Source organism: Procambarus clarkii, chromosome 20, assembly GCF_040958095.1.
Source record: "Procambarus clarkii isolate CNS0578487 chromosome 20, FALCON_Pclarkii_2.0, whole genome shotgun sequence".
Lineage (NCBI taxonomy): Eukaryota > Metazoa > Arthropoda > Malacostraca > Decapoda > Cambaridae > Procambarus > Procambarus clarkii.
Genome location: NC_091169.1, coordinates 44,935,569 through 44,953,111, shown reverse-complemented (window position 1 = coordinate 44,953,111; position 17,543 = coordinate 44,935,569). Strand labels below are relative to the sequence as shown.

The 17,543-nt window shown below is 45.1% G+C and overlaps 1 protein-coding gene across 2 annotated transcripts in view; it reads left to right on the top strand.

Moving 5' to 3' along the window:
* Positions 1-398: 398 nt before the first annotated feature.
* Positions 399-17,543, top strand: part of LOC123755305 (galactosylceramide sulfotransferase) — an 87,474-nt gene continuing 70,329 nt past the window's right edge. For both annotated transcript variants that reach the window (XM_045737796.2, XM_045737795.2), the window contains exon 1: positions 399-1,065. In XM_045737796.2, the coding sequence (XP_045593752.1) occupies positions 923-1,065 (143 nt within the window). In that variant the 5' untranslated portion in view covers positions 399-922. The remainder of the gene's footprint in view (positions 1,066-17,543) is intronic.

Sequence of the window (17,543 nt, the reverse complement as noted above, 5' to 3'; positions counted from 1 at the left end):
CCCCCGCAAGCACAACTAGGTGAATATGTATGAATAATGACAGATCGGAAGTCGTATACTGTATGTATATATGTATACGTATATATATGTACATGTATGTATGAGTATGTGTACATGTATGTATAACATTAATAATTTTGTAACTAGCGTCAAAAGATTGTTATTTGCTTAGCTAAACGTACTAGAGGGTTCAGTTCCTGAACCCATTATGTATCTCTGTAATCATTTTCACCACCGCCCACGGGATGGGTATGGGGTGCATAATAAGGAAAGAAATTGAATTGAATCGTATACTCTTGTTAATAATATATTTGAAAAGTGTGGAGGTTCATTCTGATAATTTGTGGAGGGTAGTTGTATAAGCGTTACATAGGTCCCCGGGGAGTGTCCCAGTCAGTGTGTCGCTGGCCGCCGTGGAGGGAGGAGGGGCATCAGCTTCGCTCTTTCTGCCTGGCATCGTGTCAAGATTACCCAGACGCTTGGCACTGTATATTTGCTGAGTCCCCCTCTCCTCCTCGACTGTGTGTGTGTGTGTGGCACTCTTATGCCATATACTCCTCCTCTACCACAGGATAAGGGGCTCTTATCATAGTTATAGGAGTTTGAGACAAAATACGATAATCACCACAAGTGCCAGATATGTCGATGTCTTCTCAGTACGCTTTACATTTTTTATATTAAACAAATTAAAGTTAAAATAACATATATAACAGTCATCCTTATTCACTATTAGCCTATACCGTATAAGTCAAAGGAAGAAGCCAGCGAGAAATTATACCGATGAAACACGTGGTGAGAATCAACAACTTTTCTGTTCTCTCACAACTTTTAACAAACGAACAAACTAAGGTAACCTAAAAATGCTGAGCTAACCTCTGAACCTGAACGCATTTTGCAAATAAATCTCGTAGAAAGATTATAAATGTGTACGTCATATGGCTCATTTACAGCTACGGTAATTGAAGAACAGCTGCTAACGACAGAGGCCACGAGGCTAATTCTTGAGATAATCTTGGCATCATGCTGCAAGACATTGAACTACTCGGAGTCTACCAGCTGTGTAAGGTGAGTCTACCAGCTGTTTTGGAGTGAGTCTTATCAGCTGTGTAAGATTAGTCTACCTGCTGTGTAAGATTATTCAGCCAGATGTGAAAGGTGAGTCTACCAGCTGTGTAAGGAGAGCCTACCAGCTGTGTAAGGTGAGTCTACCAGCTGTGTAGGGTGAGTCTACCAATTGTATAAGGTTAGACAACCAGCCAGCTGTGACAGCAGACACAGCACCGCTCCTGTGCCAGGTAAGTCCATTACGGGCTCACCATAGCCCGTGCTACTTGCCCCGCTCCTGTGCCAGGTAAGTTACGGGCTCACCATAGCCCGTGCTACTTGGAACTTGTTGCGAGTAGCTTAATCTATAACAACAAACAACCAGCTGTGAAAGGTGAGACTGCCAGCTGTGTAAAGTGAGTCTAACGGTTGTTTAAGGCGAGTAATTTTCTGAGAGTTTCATAAGCCATAAATTATATTTGTAAATTATAAAAATGCTTGGATTAGCCCATAACCTATAAATTAAATGTGCTGAATGAGGAGACATTTATGTAATAAGTCAATATTTATCACATCTATTAAGATAATCTCTCTTACACATGTGGAAAATGACTTACCTCTATAAGAAAAAAAGTTGTAGTTTGGCTAGTCCTGTCATCCTTCGCGCGCCTGCCATGGAGTGTGATTTCAGCTTTTATTGTTAGCCTGGGTAGTTGAGTCATTATATGAGGTTAAGCACGTTGGAACACCATAAACCACCTTAGAACACCAGGGAACACCGCTGAACACCAAGCAACAATACAGAACACCGTAGAGTGGGAAAGCCAAAGAACACAATGGAACATCAAATAACACAGCGCAACATTAATTTAATAATAATTGAATTATTACATAATTATAATAATTATACTTAATATATTATACACGAAGTATAATCAATTAATAATAATATATTCATTATACTGCTAATCTGTTCGTAGCCTCGTCCGCGGTCTGTGTGCCTCTGGGAACATTCACCTGCTCCTCCACACACACTTACACTTGACAAACGATACACAGAGACAAATGTGTTTCAGTCTGCGACAGCTCCGACAGTCCACAGCAATTTACATTTGGAATACTCTTTCCAATGCGCGAGTGTCGGCCTAAGAAAATGCATGAATGCTTCGAATGCCCGAAACGCTATGACGTATTAGTGGCTTTAGGTATTGTATGTACTAGCTCTATCTATAAATCCAACTTTATGTTTGCAAATCATCTATTTATGTACTTTTCCCGAATATAAAATTTGAATTTGAATTTTGAATTTTTTGAATGCGCGTATCAACTGTCTTAAAGTCTAAACAATGCCTTTCTGGGAAAAGACACACATTTCTTTTGTTTATCCTAGCCCTTTATTACACTATAAAACCTACGTTAGAGAACAATATTTTGGCAGCTGAAGGAGTCTAATGAGCGGGAGAAACATGTATATATAATTTTGGTTATTGAAACCCGCATCAGTTGAGGCGAGGGAACGAGAGGTAGCCTACTCAGTGACCATCCTGGAAGGAAAAAACCACTTCCACTATATTTACAGTTAAAATAGCTTGCGATATACTGTAGTCATGCTGGCTTTGCGCTTTATCCTCATAATTACCTACAGACAAATAGTTCTCTGGGGAAACATTTCATATGGACCTATTATCCTGTTCAAAAACCGGCAGGTTGCAGTTGCCTGAACATTGCTTGAGAATCAAACACGATACGTGGTAAGACACTCGCTTGGCGTTTTGCGAGCGCTTTGTCCTGGGGTTCGTATCCTGGCCGGGGAGGATTTACCAGGCACCAGTCCTTAACTGTAGCCTCTGTTTACCCAGCAGTGAATGGGCACCTGGTTGTTAAACGATTTGGCGGGTCGTATTCCGGTGAAAATTAGGATTAAGGACCTGCCGAAACACTATGCGTGCTAGTGGCTGTACACGAATATTAGAACTCTTGTATATATATAAATAAATAAATACGTGCCTAACATGTCTTATAAGAGTGTGGTGACTATTTACGAAGACCACTCTAGCAAATCCTTCTCAGGGAAGTTACACTACAGAAGACGTGATTAGTATCAGGATGCTGATTATCTTATTAGGATCAGGATCAGGACAAATGGGGGATCTTTGACAAGCCGCCGGCTTCCTGTCCTCATCGAGGCCACTAGAGTGTTAGTGAATTTACTGCAGGTAAATTCAGGTAAATTATTAGAAATAGGGAAAAACAGCCACCCACCAAAAACAAAAAACAAATCAACTACCACAACCAACTACCTAATCAACCTCCACAATTCCCCACCACAAACACCCACTACAATCAATAGGTCAGTCAACTACCAACAACACCCACCATAAACAATAACCCAATCAACGACCACTACAATCTGCCACCACAAACAATAACTTCATCAACTACCACAAACAACCACCACAATCCCCCACCACAAACAATAACTTCATCAACTACCACAAACAACCACCACAATCCCCCACCACAACAATAACCTCATCAACTGCCACAAACAACCCCCACAATCCCCCCACCACAAACAATAACCCAATCTACTACCACAATCCCCCACCACAACAATAACCCAATCAACTACCACAATCCCCCACCACAAACAATAACCCAATCAACTACCACAAACAACTACCACAATCCTCCCACCACAAACAATAACCCAATCAACTACCACAATCCCCCACCACAAACAACAACCCAATCAACTACCACAATCCCCCACCACAAACAATAACCCAATCAACTACCACAATCCCCCACCACAAACAATAACCCAATCACCTACCACAAACAACCACCACAATCCCCCCCACCACAAACTAACCCAATCAACCACCACAACAATTACCCAATCACCTACCATAAACAACCACCACAATCCCCCCACCACAAACAATAACCCAATCAACCACCACAAACAACACAATCAACTACCACAATCCCCCACCACAAACAATAACCCAATCAACTACCACAAACAACCACCACAACAATAACCCAATCAACTACCACAAACAACCACCACAATCCCCCACCACAACAATAACCCAATCAACTACCACAAACAACCACCACAACCCCCCCCCACCACAAACACGTGGTTTCTACACACTAACTAACGAGGACTGAAAGTTTGGTTGACTGGAATGAAGGAGTTGATGGCAGCCTCACATTCCTCTTGGCTTCTCTCCTCTTTATCCTATTGTTATTATTCCTATTCTGTAATTTGTTCCCCTCGCTTCTCTCTTCACTTCTTTTTTAATCATATATTATCTTGATATTCCTCTTGTTCCTCTTCATTGTGTTGGTTAAACTTTTAGCAAATTGTTAAGGTCTTTGGTAGTAAAAATCAATATAAAATAAAACAAAAATATTATCCATCTTACTTATCACTGTTTGTTCAACTAATACGTCTCGTTTTGTACGCTATGGTCCCCCCAACGTTCAAATTACAAACTACTATGAAAAGCAGCGGCTCACACATATCCACGTTTTCTACGCATCGGTAGGTTGGGTTAGAGGGGTTATCTTGAGGTTATCTTGAGATGATTTCGGGGCTTTTTAGTGTCCCCGCGGCCCGGTCCTCGACCAGGCCTCCACCCCCAGGAAGCAGCCCGTGACAGCTGACTAACTCCCAGGTACCTATTTACTGCTAGGTAACAGGGGCATTTAGGGTGAAAGAAACTTTGCCCATTTGTTTCTGCCTCGTGCGGGAATCGAACCCGCGCCACAGAATTACGAGTCCTGCGCGCTATCCACCAGGCTACGAGGCCCCAGGCCCCAGGGGTTGTTTAGGTTCGTGCGTTTCTGGTTAGATTAGCACTTTATATTTTGTACGTTGTGGCAAATCAAGAAAACAATCTGATCTGTGAGAGTTGATCTGTGCTATTACGGCCCAGATGGTTAATCCCGCTTTTCTATAGGAAGACCTTGGGGTTTAATACATCTATAGGAAGACCTTGGGGTTTAATACATCTATAGGAAGACCTTGGGGTTTAATACATCTATAGGAAGACCTTGGGGTTTAATACATCTATAGGAAGACCTTGGAGTTTGATAGATCTATAGGAAGACCTTGGGGTTTGATAGAGCTATAGGAAGACCTTGGGGTTTGATAGATCAATAGGAAGACCTTGGGGTTTAATAGATCTATAGGAAGACCTTGGGGTTTAATAGATCTATAGGAAGACCTTGGGGTTTAATAGATCTATAGGAAGACCTTGGGGTTTAATAGATCTATAGGAAGACCTTGGAGCTCGATAGATCTATAGGAAGACCTTGGGGTTTAATAGATCTATAGGAAGACCTTGGGGCTCGATAGATCTATAGGAAGACCTTGGGGCTCGATAGATCTATAGGAAGACCTTGGAGTTTAATAGATCTATAGGAAGACCTTGGGGCTCGATAGATCTATAAGAAGACCTTGGGGTTTAATAGGAAGACCTTGGGGTTTGATAGGTCTATAGGAAGACCTTGGGGTTTGACAGGTCTATAGGAAGACCTTGGGGTTTGACAGGTCTATAGGAAGACCTTGGGGTTTGATAGGTCTATAGGAAGACCTTGGGGTTTGACAGGTCTATAGGAAGACCTTGGGGTTTGACAGGTCTATAGGAAGACCTTGGGGTTTGACAGGTCTATAGGAAGACCTTGGGGTTTGGCAGATCTATAGGAAGACCTTGGGGTTTGATAGGTCTATAGGAAGACCTTGGGGTTTGACAGGTCTATAGGAAGACCTTGGGGTTTGGCAGATCTATAGGAAGACCTTGGGGTTTGACAGGTCTATAGGAAGACCTTGGGGTTTGGCAGATCTATAGGAAGACCTTGGGGTTTGGCAGATCTATAGGAAGACCTTGGGGCTCGATAGATCTATAGGAAGACCTTGGGGTTTGACAGATCTATAGGAAGACCTTGGGGTTTGATAGGTCTATAGGAAGACCTTGGGGTTTGATAGGTCTATAGGAAGACCTTGGGGCTCGATAGGTCTATAGGAAGACCTTGGGGTTTGACAGGTCTATAGGAAGACCTTGGGGTTTGGCAGATCTATAGGAAGACCTTGGGGTTTGACAGGTCTATAGGAAGACCTTGGGGTTTGGCAGATCTATAGGAAGACCTTGGGGTTTGGCAGATCTATAGGAAGACCTTGGGGTTTGATAGGTCTATAGGAAGACCTTGGGGTTTGATAGGTCTATAGGAAGACCTTGGGGTTTGGCAGATCTATAGGAAGACCTTGGGGTTTGACAGGTCTATAGGAAGACCTTGGGGTTTGGCAGATCTATAGGAAGACCTTGGGGTTTGGCAGATCTATAGGAAGACCTTGGGGTTTGGCAGATCTATAGGAAGACCTTGGGGTTTGATAGGTCTATAGGAAGACCTTGGGGCTCGATAGATCTATAGGAAGACCTTGGGGTTTGGCAGATCTATAGGAAGACCTTGGGGTTTGATAGGTCTATAGGAAGACCTTGGGGTTTGATAGGTCTATAGGAAGACCTTGGGGTTTGATAGGTCTATAGGAAGACCTTGGGGTTTGACAGGTCTATAGGAAGACCTTGGGGCTAGATAGATCTATAGGAAAGACGACGGGTTGTTAGATAATTTAGAACATCTTAGGGAGTGATGAATCTATAGCAACACCTTAAAGTTTGATAGACCAATAACAACACATTTTTCCGGTTCTACGATCTAGATCATCCTTAAGAGAGAACGAAACTGAAATTATAAGTAATTGTTTCACATTGATCTCAGCTCCTTGTTCTCACGCCCCATCCAAGTGCTATATAGTCATAGTGCCTTAGCGCACCCTCCTCTTAGTTACTAAGCAGTTTTTGTAATTCCATCCGCTTACAGTTTTGGGGGAATTTGTGTAATTGGGTTTAATCAATGGAGGTGTTTGGGGGGTGTGGCCAGTTTACGCTTGGGGGGTGTGGTCAGTTTACGCTTGGGGGGGGGGGAGGTGATGGGGCCTCGGGGACTGCTGCTTCATCTCCTTCATCCATTCATGTCTGATCGATCTTATAAATTATGTGTGTGTGTGTGTGTAGTACATGAGCATTGTGCACTTTGTGTGTGTGTCGCTTGGAATGTGCGCGGTGTGTTGCCGTGGTGATGGTGCGTGGTGGTGAGGGTCGTGGGACGCTGGTGTATGGTGGAGTATGGCACTGTGGCGGTGCATTGTAGTGTGGCAGTGTATGGGGATGTTTGGTAGTAAATGGTGGTGTGGTGGTATATGATGCCATCATATACAACCCCCAGACCTTGGTGGCGTCACTGTGTACAGCCGCGACGTTGAGGGCGTCACTGTACATAAGCCAGACCTTGATGATGTCACCGTGCATAACCTAGACCCTAGTGACACCAGCGTGCGAGAGCCGGAGGAATGTCACTCCTCGAGCCCCGACCACAATCCTTGTGTTCACCCCAAACACAAAACCCTTCGCTTGAATCAGAATATAAGACCAAATTAGCCTCTATTTCTGTTTTGGCGAAGCATCGCTGTTACCAGCACCAACATCTGGGCCAAGATAACCTTGGTTCGATAAGATAACGTTGCTTCCATGTTAGCGTACCTGAGCACGGATTGTGACAACACCACGGTGATGATATCGTAATCTCATCGTTTATTTACGTTATTAAAAACATAAAATAACGTCTTGGGGACGTTTTACAGGGTCACGTCAGCGGCCCCTGCTGCTGTGACTCCAAGCTTGTGTGGTGGCTTGTCCTATGTTGCATCGATTCGCAATCGAGGATCGCAGATTCAATCCCCAGTGGCGTGATAGCGGGTTTTGGGCAACGTTTCATTTCACCTGATGTCTCTGCGCACCTAGGAGTTTGACACGCACACGCACGCAAGCACGCACGGACGCACGGACGCACGGACGCACGGACGCACGGACGCACGGACGCACGCACGCACACACACACACACACACACACACACACACACACACACACACACACACACACACACACACACACACACACACACACACACACACACACACACACACGCACGCACACACACACACACACACACACACACACACACACACACACACACACACACACACACACACACACACACACACACACACACACACACACACAGGTCAGACAGCCGCGGAGGTCAGAAGGGTCTGGGAAGCTCTTGCGTAGCTAGTGAATTGGGGGGAATAATCTGTGTATATGCGTATATGAGTGTATATGAGTGATTGAATAACTAGTAAGCTCACTCAAACCACAAGAAAGTGAAGAAAAACAGTACAAACACCACCACTGAAAATAAGTGTCGAGTACATCGTGGTATTGTGAAATTGTGGAGCCGAAATTGTGGAGCCGGAGTGACCTCACCACTAGTGACCTCACCAGCTGTGACGCGGGACGCAGCGACCTCACATCTTGACCAGCCGCGTGGAGTACTTTCTCGCCTGTTTGTGCTGCAGATTGTGCAAGGTATTGAGGAGCGCCTTTTTGGCTAGATTGTTACTGCAATGACTAGAAGGGGTTCAAGGTCAATCACCAGCAGGGATGAGGAGGAGGACAGATTTGTAGACAAATTAATAGGGAAATTTGTAGAGAGAAGGAGCGATTGGATGGAGGATCTAATTCAAGGGATTAAAAGTGAGTTATTTCAGCAAATACAGGATGCGGTAGAGAGGCAGAAACAAGAACTTATGCTCTATGTTCAGGAAGAGATTAGGAAGGGAAGAGAGGACTGGGAGAGGGAATGTGCTCGTATCACAAACGAATTAGGAAGGATTAACAACATGGCTAAGGACAGAGGATTAGTGGGGGATGGGTTAGTGACTGCGGTTGGGATGGAGAATCCCCAGGGGACAGGCTACCAGCATGACAATGAATTACTGAGGAGACGGTCTATTATCATACATGGATTATTCGAATCTGGGGCACCAACAAGACAAGAGAGAATAGAAACGGAAAAATACGAATTGCATGAGATATTGAGATGTATTGGAGCAGGAATGGCAGAACACGAGGTGGATATCAGCCGCCGGGTTGGACCTTACAATTGTAAGAAGAATAGACCTGTTCTGGTGCAGTTCTCCAATGAGGAGGCTGTGGAGTACATAATGAGGAACAAGCATTTACTCAGAGGAAGTGAAACCCATTACAATGTGTTTATAGAGAGGTTTATGACGAAAGATGAGCAAATAGCCCACAAGAATAGATGGCAACAACGACACCGAACTAGCCTCTCAGGTAGTCTCACCTCCCAGGTCACATCCCAGGTCACCTCCCAGGCCACCTCCCAGGTCACCTCCCAGGTTGCATCCTCCCCAACTCAGCCCTCCTATACCTCCCCCCTGCCTCAGCCTCCCAAAACCCCCCTGTCCCTTCCACATTTGCACCTCCCCAACGATTCCCCTGCCCCTGCTACATCACACCTGACAACGACCCCAGTGGGTCAAGCCATGCCCTCCCCAAATCCACCTTCCCATTCCCCCTCCCCAACTACCCCTTCCTACTCCCCTGCCCCTTCTACCCCATTGACTTCAATTCCATCTACTCCACCCCAGCTTCCACTGCACCCCTCTTCCACTCACCCCCAAACCCCACCCAACCCTCACCCCTCCTATGCACCTCCAGCCCACATTTAACCCCCTCACCTTGTGACCCCCTAACACCTTCCCCCATCTCCCTCTTCCCCCCTTCTACCCCAAAACCCCCACCTACCCCCGATTCCCCCCTAACTAATACACCCTCTCTTCCACTCCCAGCACCCATGCTCCATTCTCATCTCAGCCCTCTGCCCTCAGCATCCCTCTCCCCCCAACCTCTCAACCTCTATCTGACTCTCAGTCTTACTCTATTTCTCAACCCCCCTATGCTATTCAGACCCCTAACTTTCAGACCCATTATGCCCTTCCTACCCCCCTAGATGCCCAGACCCCATTCGCCTACCAGGCACTCCCAGGCACCCCCCTAGCACCCCCCACTCACCCCCACAGCCCCCACTTGCCCCCCAGACACCCCCCAGTTCCCCCCAGACCCCTGGTGAAAGGGGGAACTCTGACACCCGAGTTTCCAAGAAGAGTCTCAAGGTTTGGTACACCAATGCAGATGGGGTAGCCAATAAAGCAGAAGAGATAAAAGAAAGAGTTAGTGAGGCAGACCCAGACATAGTGGCAATAGTAGAAACTAAAATAAATGGCATGATCTCGGATGCAATCTTTCCAGAGGGGTACCAGGTGATAAGAAAAGAAAGGACACAGAGACAGGGAGGAGGAGTGGCACTACTAATAAAGCGGAAATGGAAGTTTGATGAGCTGGAAAATCCGGGTACCAATGAAAGCACGAGCTTCATACATGGAACTCTGACAGTGGATGGGAAGAAGATTGTAATCTTGATACTCTACAATCCCCCACCAAACAGTAGAAGGCCCAGGCAGGAGTACGAGGACAGCAACAAGACATGTATAGATGAACTGCAGAGGGCAGCAACTTTAGCGCATAGAATGAGAGCGAAGCTGCTGGTCATGGGGGACCTAAATCACGGAGAGATAGATTGGGAAATGAGGAATCCCCATGGCGGGGAGGAGACTTGGGGAGCGAAGCTGGTAGACGTTATTGACAGGAATTTCCTAACACAGCATGTGAAAGAAGATACTAGGGAAAGAGGAGGGGATACGCCCAGCCTATTAGATCTCATTTTCACCCAGAATGTAGAAGACATCGAGCAGTTGGAACATGAAATACCACTAGGAGCTAGTGACCATTGTGTCCTAGTCTTGACTACATGATGGAGCTTAAAATTGTGACCAAAGGACAAGAGGTCCGGGAAAGGAGACTTGATTACAGAAAAGGGGACTACAGAAGGATAAGGGACTACCTGGGAGAAGTGCAGTGGGAGGAAGAACTTAGAGGAAAAACAGTGCAAGGTATGATGAACCAAGTCATATTGAAATGCAAGGAGGCTGAAGAGAGATTTATTCCAACAATAAAGGAAAAAAGCAGGAGGGAATATAATAACCCATGGTTTAATAGACAGTGTCAGGAAGCAAAGGTGAGAAGCAGGAGGGAGTGGAGGAAGTACAGAAGACAAAGGACAGAGGACAACAGGATTAGATGTAACAGAGCTAGGAATGATTACATTAACATAAGACGAGTGTCGGAAAGAAATTATGAGAATGATATTGCAGTCAAAGCGAAAAAGCAACCAAAATTACTACATAGCCATATAAGAAGGAAGATGTCGGTAAATGACCAAGTGACAAGACTGAGGAAAACAGAAGGGGCATATACAGAAAGCGACAAGGAAATCTGCGAGGTACTGAATGCAAAATTCCATGGAGTGTTCACAACCGAGCTTGAGCAGCTCCCATTGTTAGAAGAGATTACCCAAGATGAAAGACTATCAGATATAGAGGTGACAGCAGAGGATGTAATGAAACAGTTGACAACACTGGATGCAAATAAAGCTGTTGGACCAGACAAAGTATCACCGTGGATACTTAAAGAGGCAGCGCAGGCTCTCAGCGTGCCTCTGGCAATGATCTTTAATGAGTCACTTATGTCGGGAGAATTGCCCAGTTGCTGGAAGGAGGCAAATGTCGTACCGATTTTCAAAAAAGGTGATAGGGAGGAGGCACTTAACTACAGACCCGTATCACTGACAAGCATCCCCTGCAAAATACTTGAAAGAATAATTAGGCTAAGACTTGTTGAGCACCTGGAGAGCATTGGGTTTGTAAACAAGCACCAACATGGGTTCTGGACAGGGAAATCATGCCTAACAAACCTTTTAGAATTCTATGATAAAGTAACAAGGATAAGGCAGGACAGAGAAGGCTGGGCAGACTGCATATTTCTTGACTGCCAAAAGGCCTTTGATACGGTACCGCACATGAGACTGCTATACAAACTTGAGAGGCAGGCAGGAGTAAGCGGAAAGGCCCTAGTATGGGTGAAGAACTACCTAACAGGAAGGAGCCAGAGGGTAATGGTAAGGGGCGAGAAGTCGGACTGGCGAACAGTAACAAGTGGAGTACCTCAAGGATCGGTGCTGGGACCAATCCTCTTTCTAATTTACGTAAATGATATGTTTACAGGAGTGGAATCATACATGTCAATGTTTGCGGATGACGCAAAATTAATGAGAAGAGTTGTGACAGACGACGATTGTAGGATCCTCCAAGAGGACTTAAACAGGCTGCAGAGATGGTCAGGGAAATGGCTACTGGAGTTTAACACCAGTAAATGTAAAGTTATGGAAATGGGATCAGGGGACAGGAGACCAAAGGGACAGTACACAATGAAGGGGAACAGCCTACCTGTAACGATTCGAGAAAGAAACCTGGGAGTGGATGTGACACCTAATCTAACTCCTGAGGCACATATAAATAGGATAACGACAGCAGCGTACTCTACACTGGCGAAAATTAGAACTTCATTCAGAAACCTAAATGAGGAGGCTTTTAGGGCGCTTTACACTGCCTACGTGAGACCCGTCTTAGAGTATGCCGCGCCATCATGGAGCCCCCACCTGAAAAAACACATAAAGAAACTGGAGAAGGTTCAGAGGTTTGCGACGAGGCTTGTCCCAGAGTTACGAGGGATGGGATATGAAGAGCGGCCGAAGGAACTGAACCTTACGACACTAGAGAAAAGAAGGGAGAGAGGAGATATGATAGGGACATATAAAATACTCAGGGGAATTGACAAAGTGGAAATAGATGAAATGTTCACACGTAATAATAACAGAACGAGGGGACATGGGTGGAAACTGGAAACTCAGATGAGTCACAGAGATATTAGGAAGTTTTCTTTTAGCGTGAGAATAGTGGAAAAATGGAATGCACTTGGGGAACAGGTTGTGGAAGCAAATACTATTCATACTTTTAAAACTAGGTATGATAGGGAAATGGGACAGGAGTCATTGCTGTAAACAACCGATAGCTGGAAAGGCGGGATCCAAGAGTCAATGCTCGATCCTGCAAGCACAAATAGGTGAGTACATATAGGTGAGTACACGCAGTTCATCAGTTAATTGACAGTTGAGAGGCGGGACCAAAGAGCCAGAGCTCAACCCCCGCAAGCACAATTAGGTGAGTACAATTAAATGAGTACACACACACCGAAGGAAGGGTCCCACAAATCGCTACTAGAGTTTAACTCGAGGAAGTGCAAAGTGATGAAGACAAGCGTAGGGAGCAGGAGGCTGAACACAAGGTACCAGCTGGGAGAGGAAATCCTTCAGGAGTCAGGACAAGAGAAAGATCTTTGGGTTGATATTACACCAGATCAGTCCCCTGAAGCCCACATCAAGAGGATAACATCAGCGGCGTATGCAAGGCTGGCGAACATAAGAACTGCCTTCAGAAACTTGTGTAAGGAATCATTCAGGACCTTGTATACCTCATATGTCAGACCAATACTGGAATATGCGACTCCAGCATGGGGTCCACATCTAGTCAAAAACAAAAGGAAGTTAGAAGAGGTTCAGAGGTATGGAACCAGGCTAGTCCCCGAGCTGAGAGGAATTAGCTATGAGGAAAGATTACTGGAACTGAACCTCATGACACTGGAAGACAGAAAAATTAGGTGAGACATGATCACTACCTACAAAATTCTCAGGAATTGACAGGGTATATAAAGATAAACTATTTAACACGGATGGTACGCGAACAAGGGGACACAGGTGGAAAATGAGTACCCAAATGAGCCACAGGGACATTAGAAAGAACTTTTTTCAGTGTTAATGTTGTTAACAGGGTCAGCAGGGGCCTGACAGCTGAGTGGACAGCGCTTCGGATTCGTAGTCCTGAGGGTCCAGGTTCGATCCCCGGTGGAGGCGGAAAAAAATGGACAGAGTTTCTTTCACCTTGATGCTTCTGTAACCTAGCAGTAAAATAGGTACCTGGGAGTTATACAGCTGCTACGGGCTGCTTCCTGGGGGGGGGGGGGTTATGGAGTGTAACAAAAATGAGGCCTGGTCGAGGACCGGGCCCCGGGGACGCTAAGCCCCGAAATCATCTCAAGATAACAAATGGAATGCATTAGGCAGTGATGTGGTGGAGGCTGACTCCATACCACTATCTACGTGAATGTGAACACTTGAGAGATATCAGAAATATGTGTAGAATAATAAACCCCACATTGTTTGAGTTAGGAAAACACTATTTGTCAAATATTGATGCTGTTCTTAAAAGACTTCCCCATTTTGCACCCGCAAGATAACGTAAGCTTTTAAGGGTTGATAGATGTTAATCTTCTTGTTTGAGGAGCTGTTCACTTGAGACAGTTAAGCAAGTCCCAGCTGTGTCTGGGTACAAGTGACAGGATGAACAACCCAGCGGGTTTTCTTCCTATTGGGGAGTGTTGTACATGCTGCTATGGTGGTGTGTCCACTCACAAGATGAGTGGCGCTGCCCAATAAACTCGCCCCTCGGGGCAAAATTTTAAAAAATTTAAAAAATGTCCATACACAGTTTCAAATGTAGATATGATAGAGCCCAGTAGGCTCAGGAATCTGTACACCAGTTGATTGACGGTTGAGAGGCGGGACGAAAGAGCCGGAGCTCAACCCCCGCAAGCACAACTAGGTGAGTACATAAATGGGACCTCGCGGCTGAGTGGACAGCGCTCTGGGGTCGTAGTCCAAAGTGCCCGGGTTTCATCTCCAGCAAAGGCAGAAACAAATGGACAGTTTCTTTCACCCTGGTGCTCCTGTTAACCTAGCAATAAATAGGTATCTGGGAGTTAGACAGCTACTACGGGCTGCTTTCTGGGGATGTGTGTGTGTGCGTGTGTTAGAGGAAATATATATAGTAGAAATAATAGAGGAAAAATAAATTGGTTAGAAAGGCGGGGTCCAAGAGCTAATATCTCGTTTCTGCAGATACAAATAGTAAATACACACACGCACAAACACACCTCCCTCCCACAACATACACACAAACACACCTCTCTTTCCCCACACAAACACACCTCCCCCACACACACGCACGCCTAAAAATAAATACACCACCCCTTCAACTACCCAATTAAAGAAAACACGAGGAATTTCCAATCAACAATAGCAAAACAGGCGAGGAGGGTAATCAATACACTGTACTCCGTCACGGGGCTACAGCAACCACCAGCCGTCTCACCCAGTACCACGCTAGGGTCGTACTAGAAACTAGAAACCTAGAAACCAGAAACCAACGTACCAAATGTGGTAAGCAACGGCTCACAAAATTCCACTTTTTCTGTGCATCGGTTGGTTAGGTTAGGCGGGTGGTTTGGGTTCATACGTTTCTGGCTAGGATGTTGGATGTTGTACGTTGTGGCAGCTGGAGAGAAGAGTGACTACAGAGGGGTGTGCTGGAGCGGTGCACGCAACATCAAACTGCCTCCCGTTTGCAATCGCCTTTGTGGGTTATCTTGAGGTTATCTTGAGATGATTTCGGGGCTTTAGTGTCCCCGCGGCCCGGTCCTCGACCAGGCCTCCACCCCCAGGAAGCAGCCCGTGACAGCTGACTAACTCCCAGGTACCTATTTACTGCTAGGTAACAGGGGCATTTAGGGTGAAAGAAACTTTGCCCATTTGTTTCTGCCTCGTGCGGGAATCGAACCCGCGCCACAGAATTACGAGTCCTGCGCGCTATCCACCAGACTACGAGGTCATGGAGACGGAGTGCGTGAACATTCCCTGCTCTTTGTGTCACGGCTTGGTCCACGCTACTGTCACCTGCTCCCTACACCTTTATATATATATATATATATATATATATATATATATATATATATATATATATATATATATATTATATATATATTATATATATATATATATATATATATATATATATATATTATATATATATATATATATAATATATATATATATATATATATATATATATATATATATATATATATATATATATATATATATATATATATATATATATATATTTATATTCTCTGACTGCTAAGTCTGACTCCAGACACTCAGGAGGCAATAGGTGGGTGAGTGTGGGGGATGGGGAGAGTATAATGTCAGGAATACATATTACAGGCTCTTACAGGAAAAAGTATGAATGTCAGAATTTTTTTAATTTTAATACTTTATATTATATTACAAATCAAAAAGAAAATAAATAATTTCAACTCCTGTTAATACAATATTGCAAGATTCCTCGTGAGGGTCCCATTGACTCTATGTCAATTGGCATTCATTTTATTTATGCCAACGCACTATCCAACCATGTTGGACACTGTTACGTGGACCCTCGAAATACACTCCTCTCCCTACTATTAAAAGTCTCACTCCCCATTGACCATAGCCTAGAAGATACCTATTTTCGTTTGATAATAATTAGGAGGCGAGATGCCGAAGATTTGAATTGTTAAAGTTTTAAGCTCGGGTGGGGAAGTGGTGAGAGTCGGCCTTGCATGCGCATATGGCGGCTCGACTTAAGAGGCGACGACGAGGATTCCCGCCAAAATGTTCTGGGGAAAGGGCACCAAGTCTTACTGGTTTTGGGGAAAAGTTATTGGTCGAATGCGGGGGGGGGGGGTGTCCAGTTTGACCAATCAGAGCTCCCTGGCATGACGTAATGTATGACGTCAGCGCCCTGGGTCTAGGTGGGAAACCCGCCCACTGTCTCTGTTTTCCTAAAGGTCAACGTGACAAGATGTGTCACATGTCGGTCCCGCACGGCAAAGTTTAAGCCACAAGGAGGGACGTCGAGCTTAGCAGTACTCAAGAGACATTTTAGCGGAGTCACTAGTCAACTTCTGGAACAAGATTAGGAGTGCTGGACTGAAACAGAAGGTCACAAGAGGCTCCGTGACGTCAGTGTACACCTAAGTGTCTCAAGAGGCGGTGCTGGGGGATCGAGTGTCAGTCCGCGGGCCGCTCCAGGTGTGGATATTGTGGGAACCATTTGCGGGTAGTCCTGGTCAGCGTGTCTCGGCAGCTGAGCAGTCTTAGAGGGAAGCAACTTCTGGGCCATATGTCACGTCTACATGGGAGGAGAGGACCAGTAATCAACATGGGAGATCGGCAGACGTGTGGGAGACATTCGTGATACACCAATGTGACCTTCAGGCGAGGTCAGTCATCAGTTGATACGTCGCAGAGGAGAGCGAGATCAACCAGGATTTTATCAAGGAAGACTAGAGGGAGGAATTCTCCAGGAACCCCATATAATGTCCTGGTGAGAACTGTACCAGCCTCAACAAGCTGCTAAGATTGAAGCCGACATTCTACAATATTAAGGTAGATTAAGTTCCCTCCCCGTTCCTCTTGTTTGATATAAAGTGGATATAAATTGTTTTATGATCACGTGATTTTATTGTGGCGAGACAGCCAGATTGAGACATTTACGTATGTCTCAATCTGGCTTATGTATTTACATAAGATAATGGTATACTAGAATTTGCCTGACCAAGAATAATTGTATGTCATTGCGGTGGAGAACTATTATATGTGTGTGAAATTG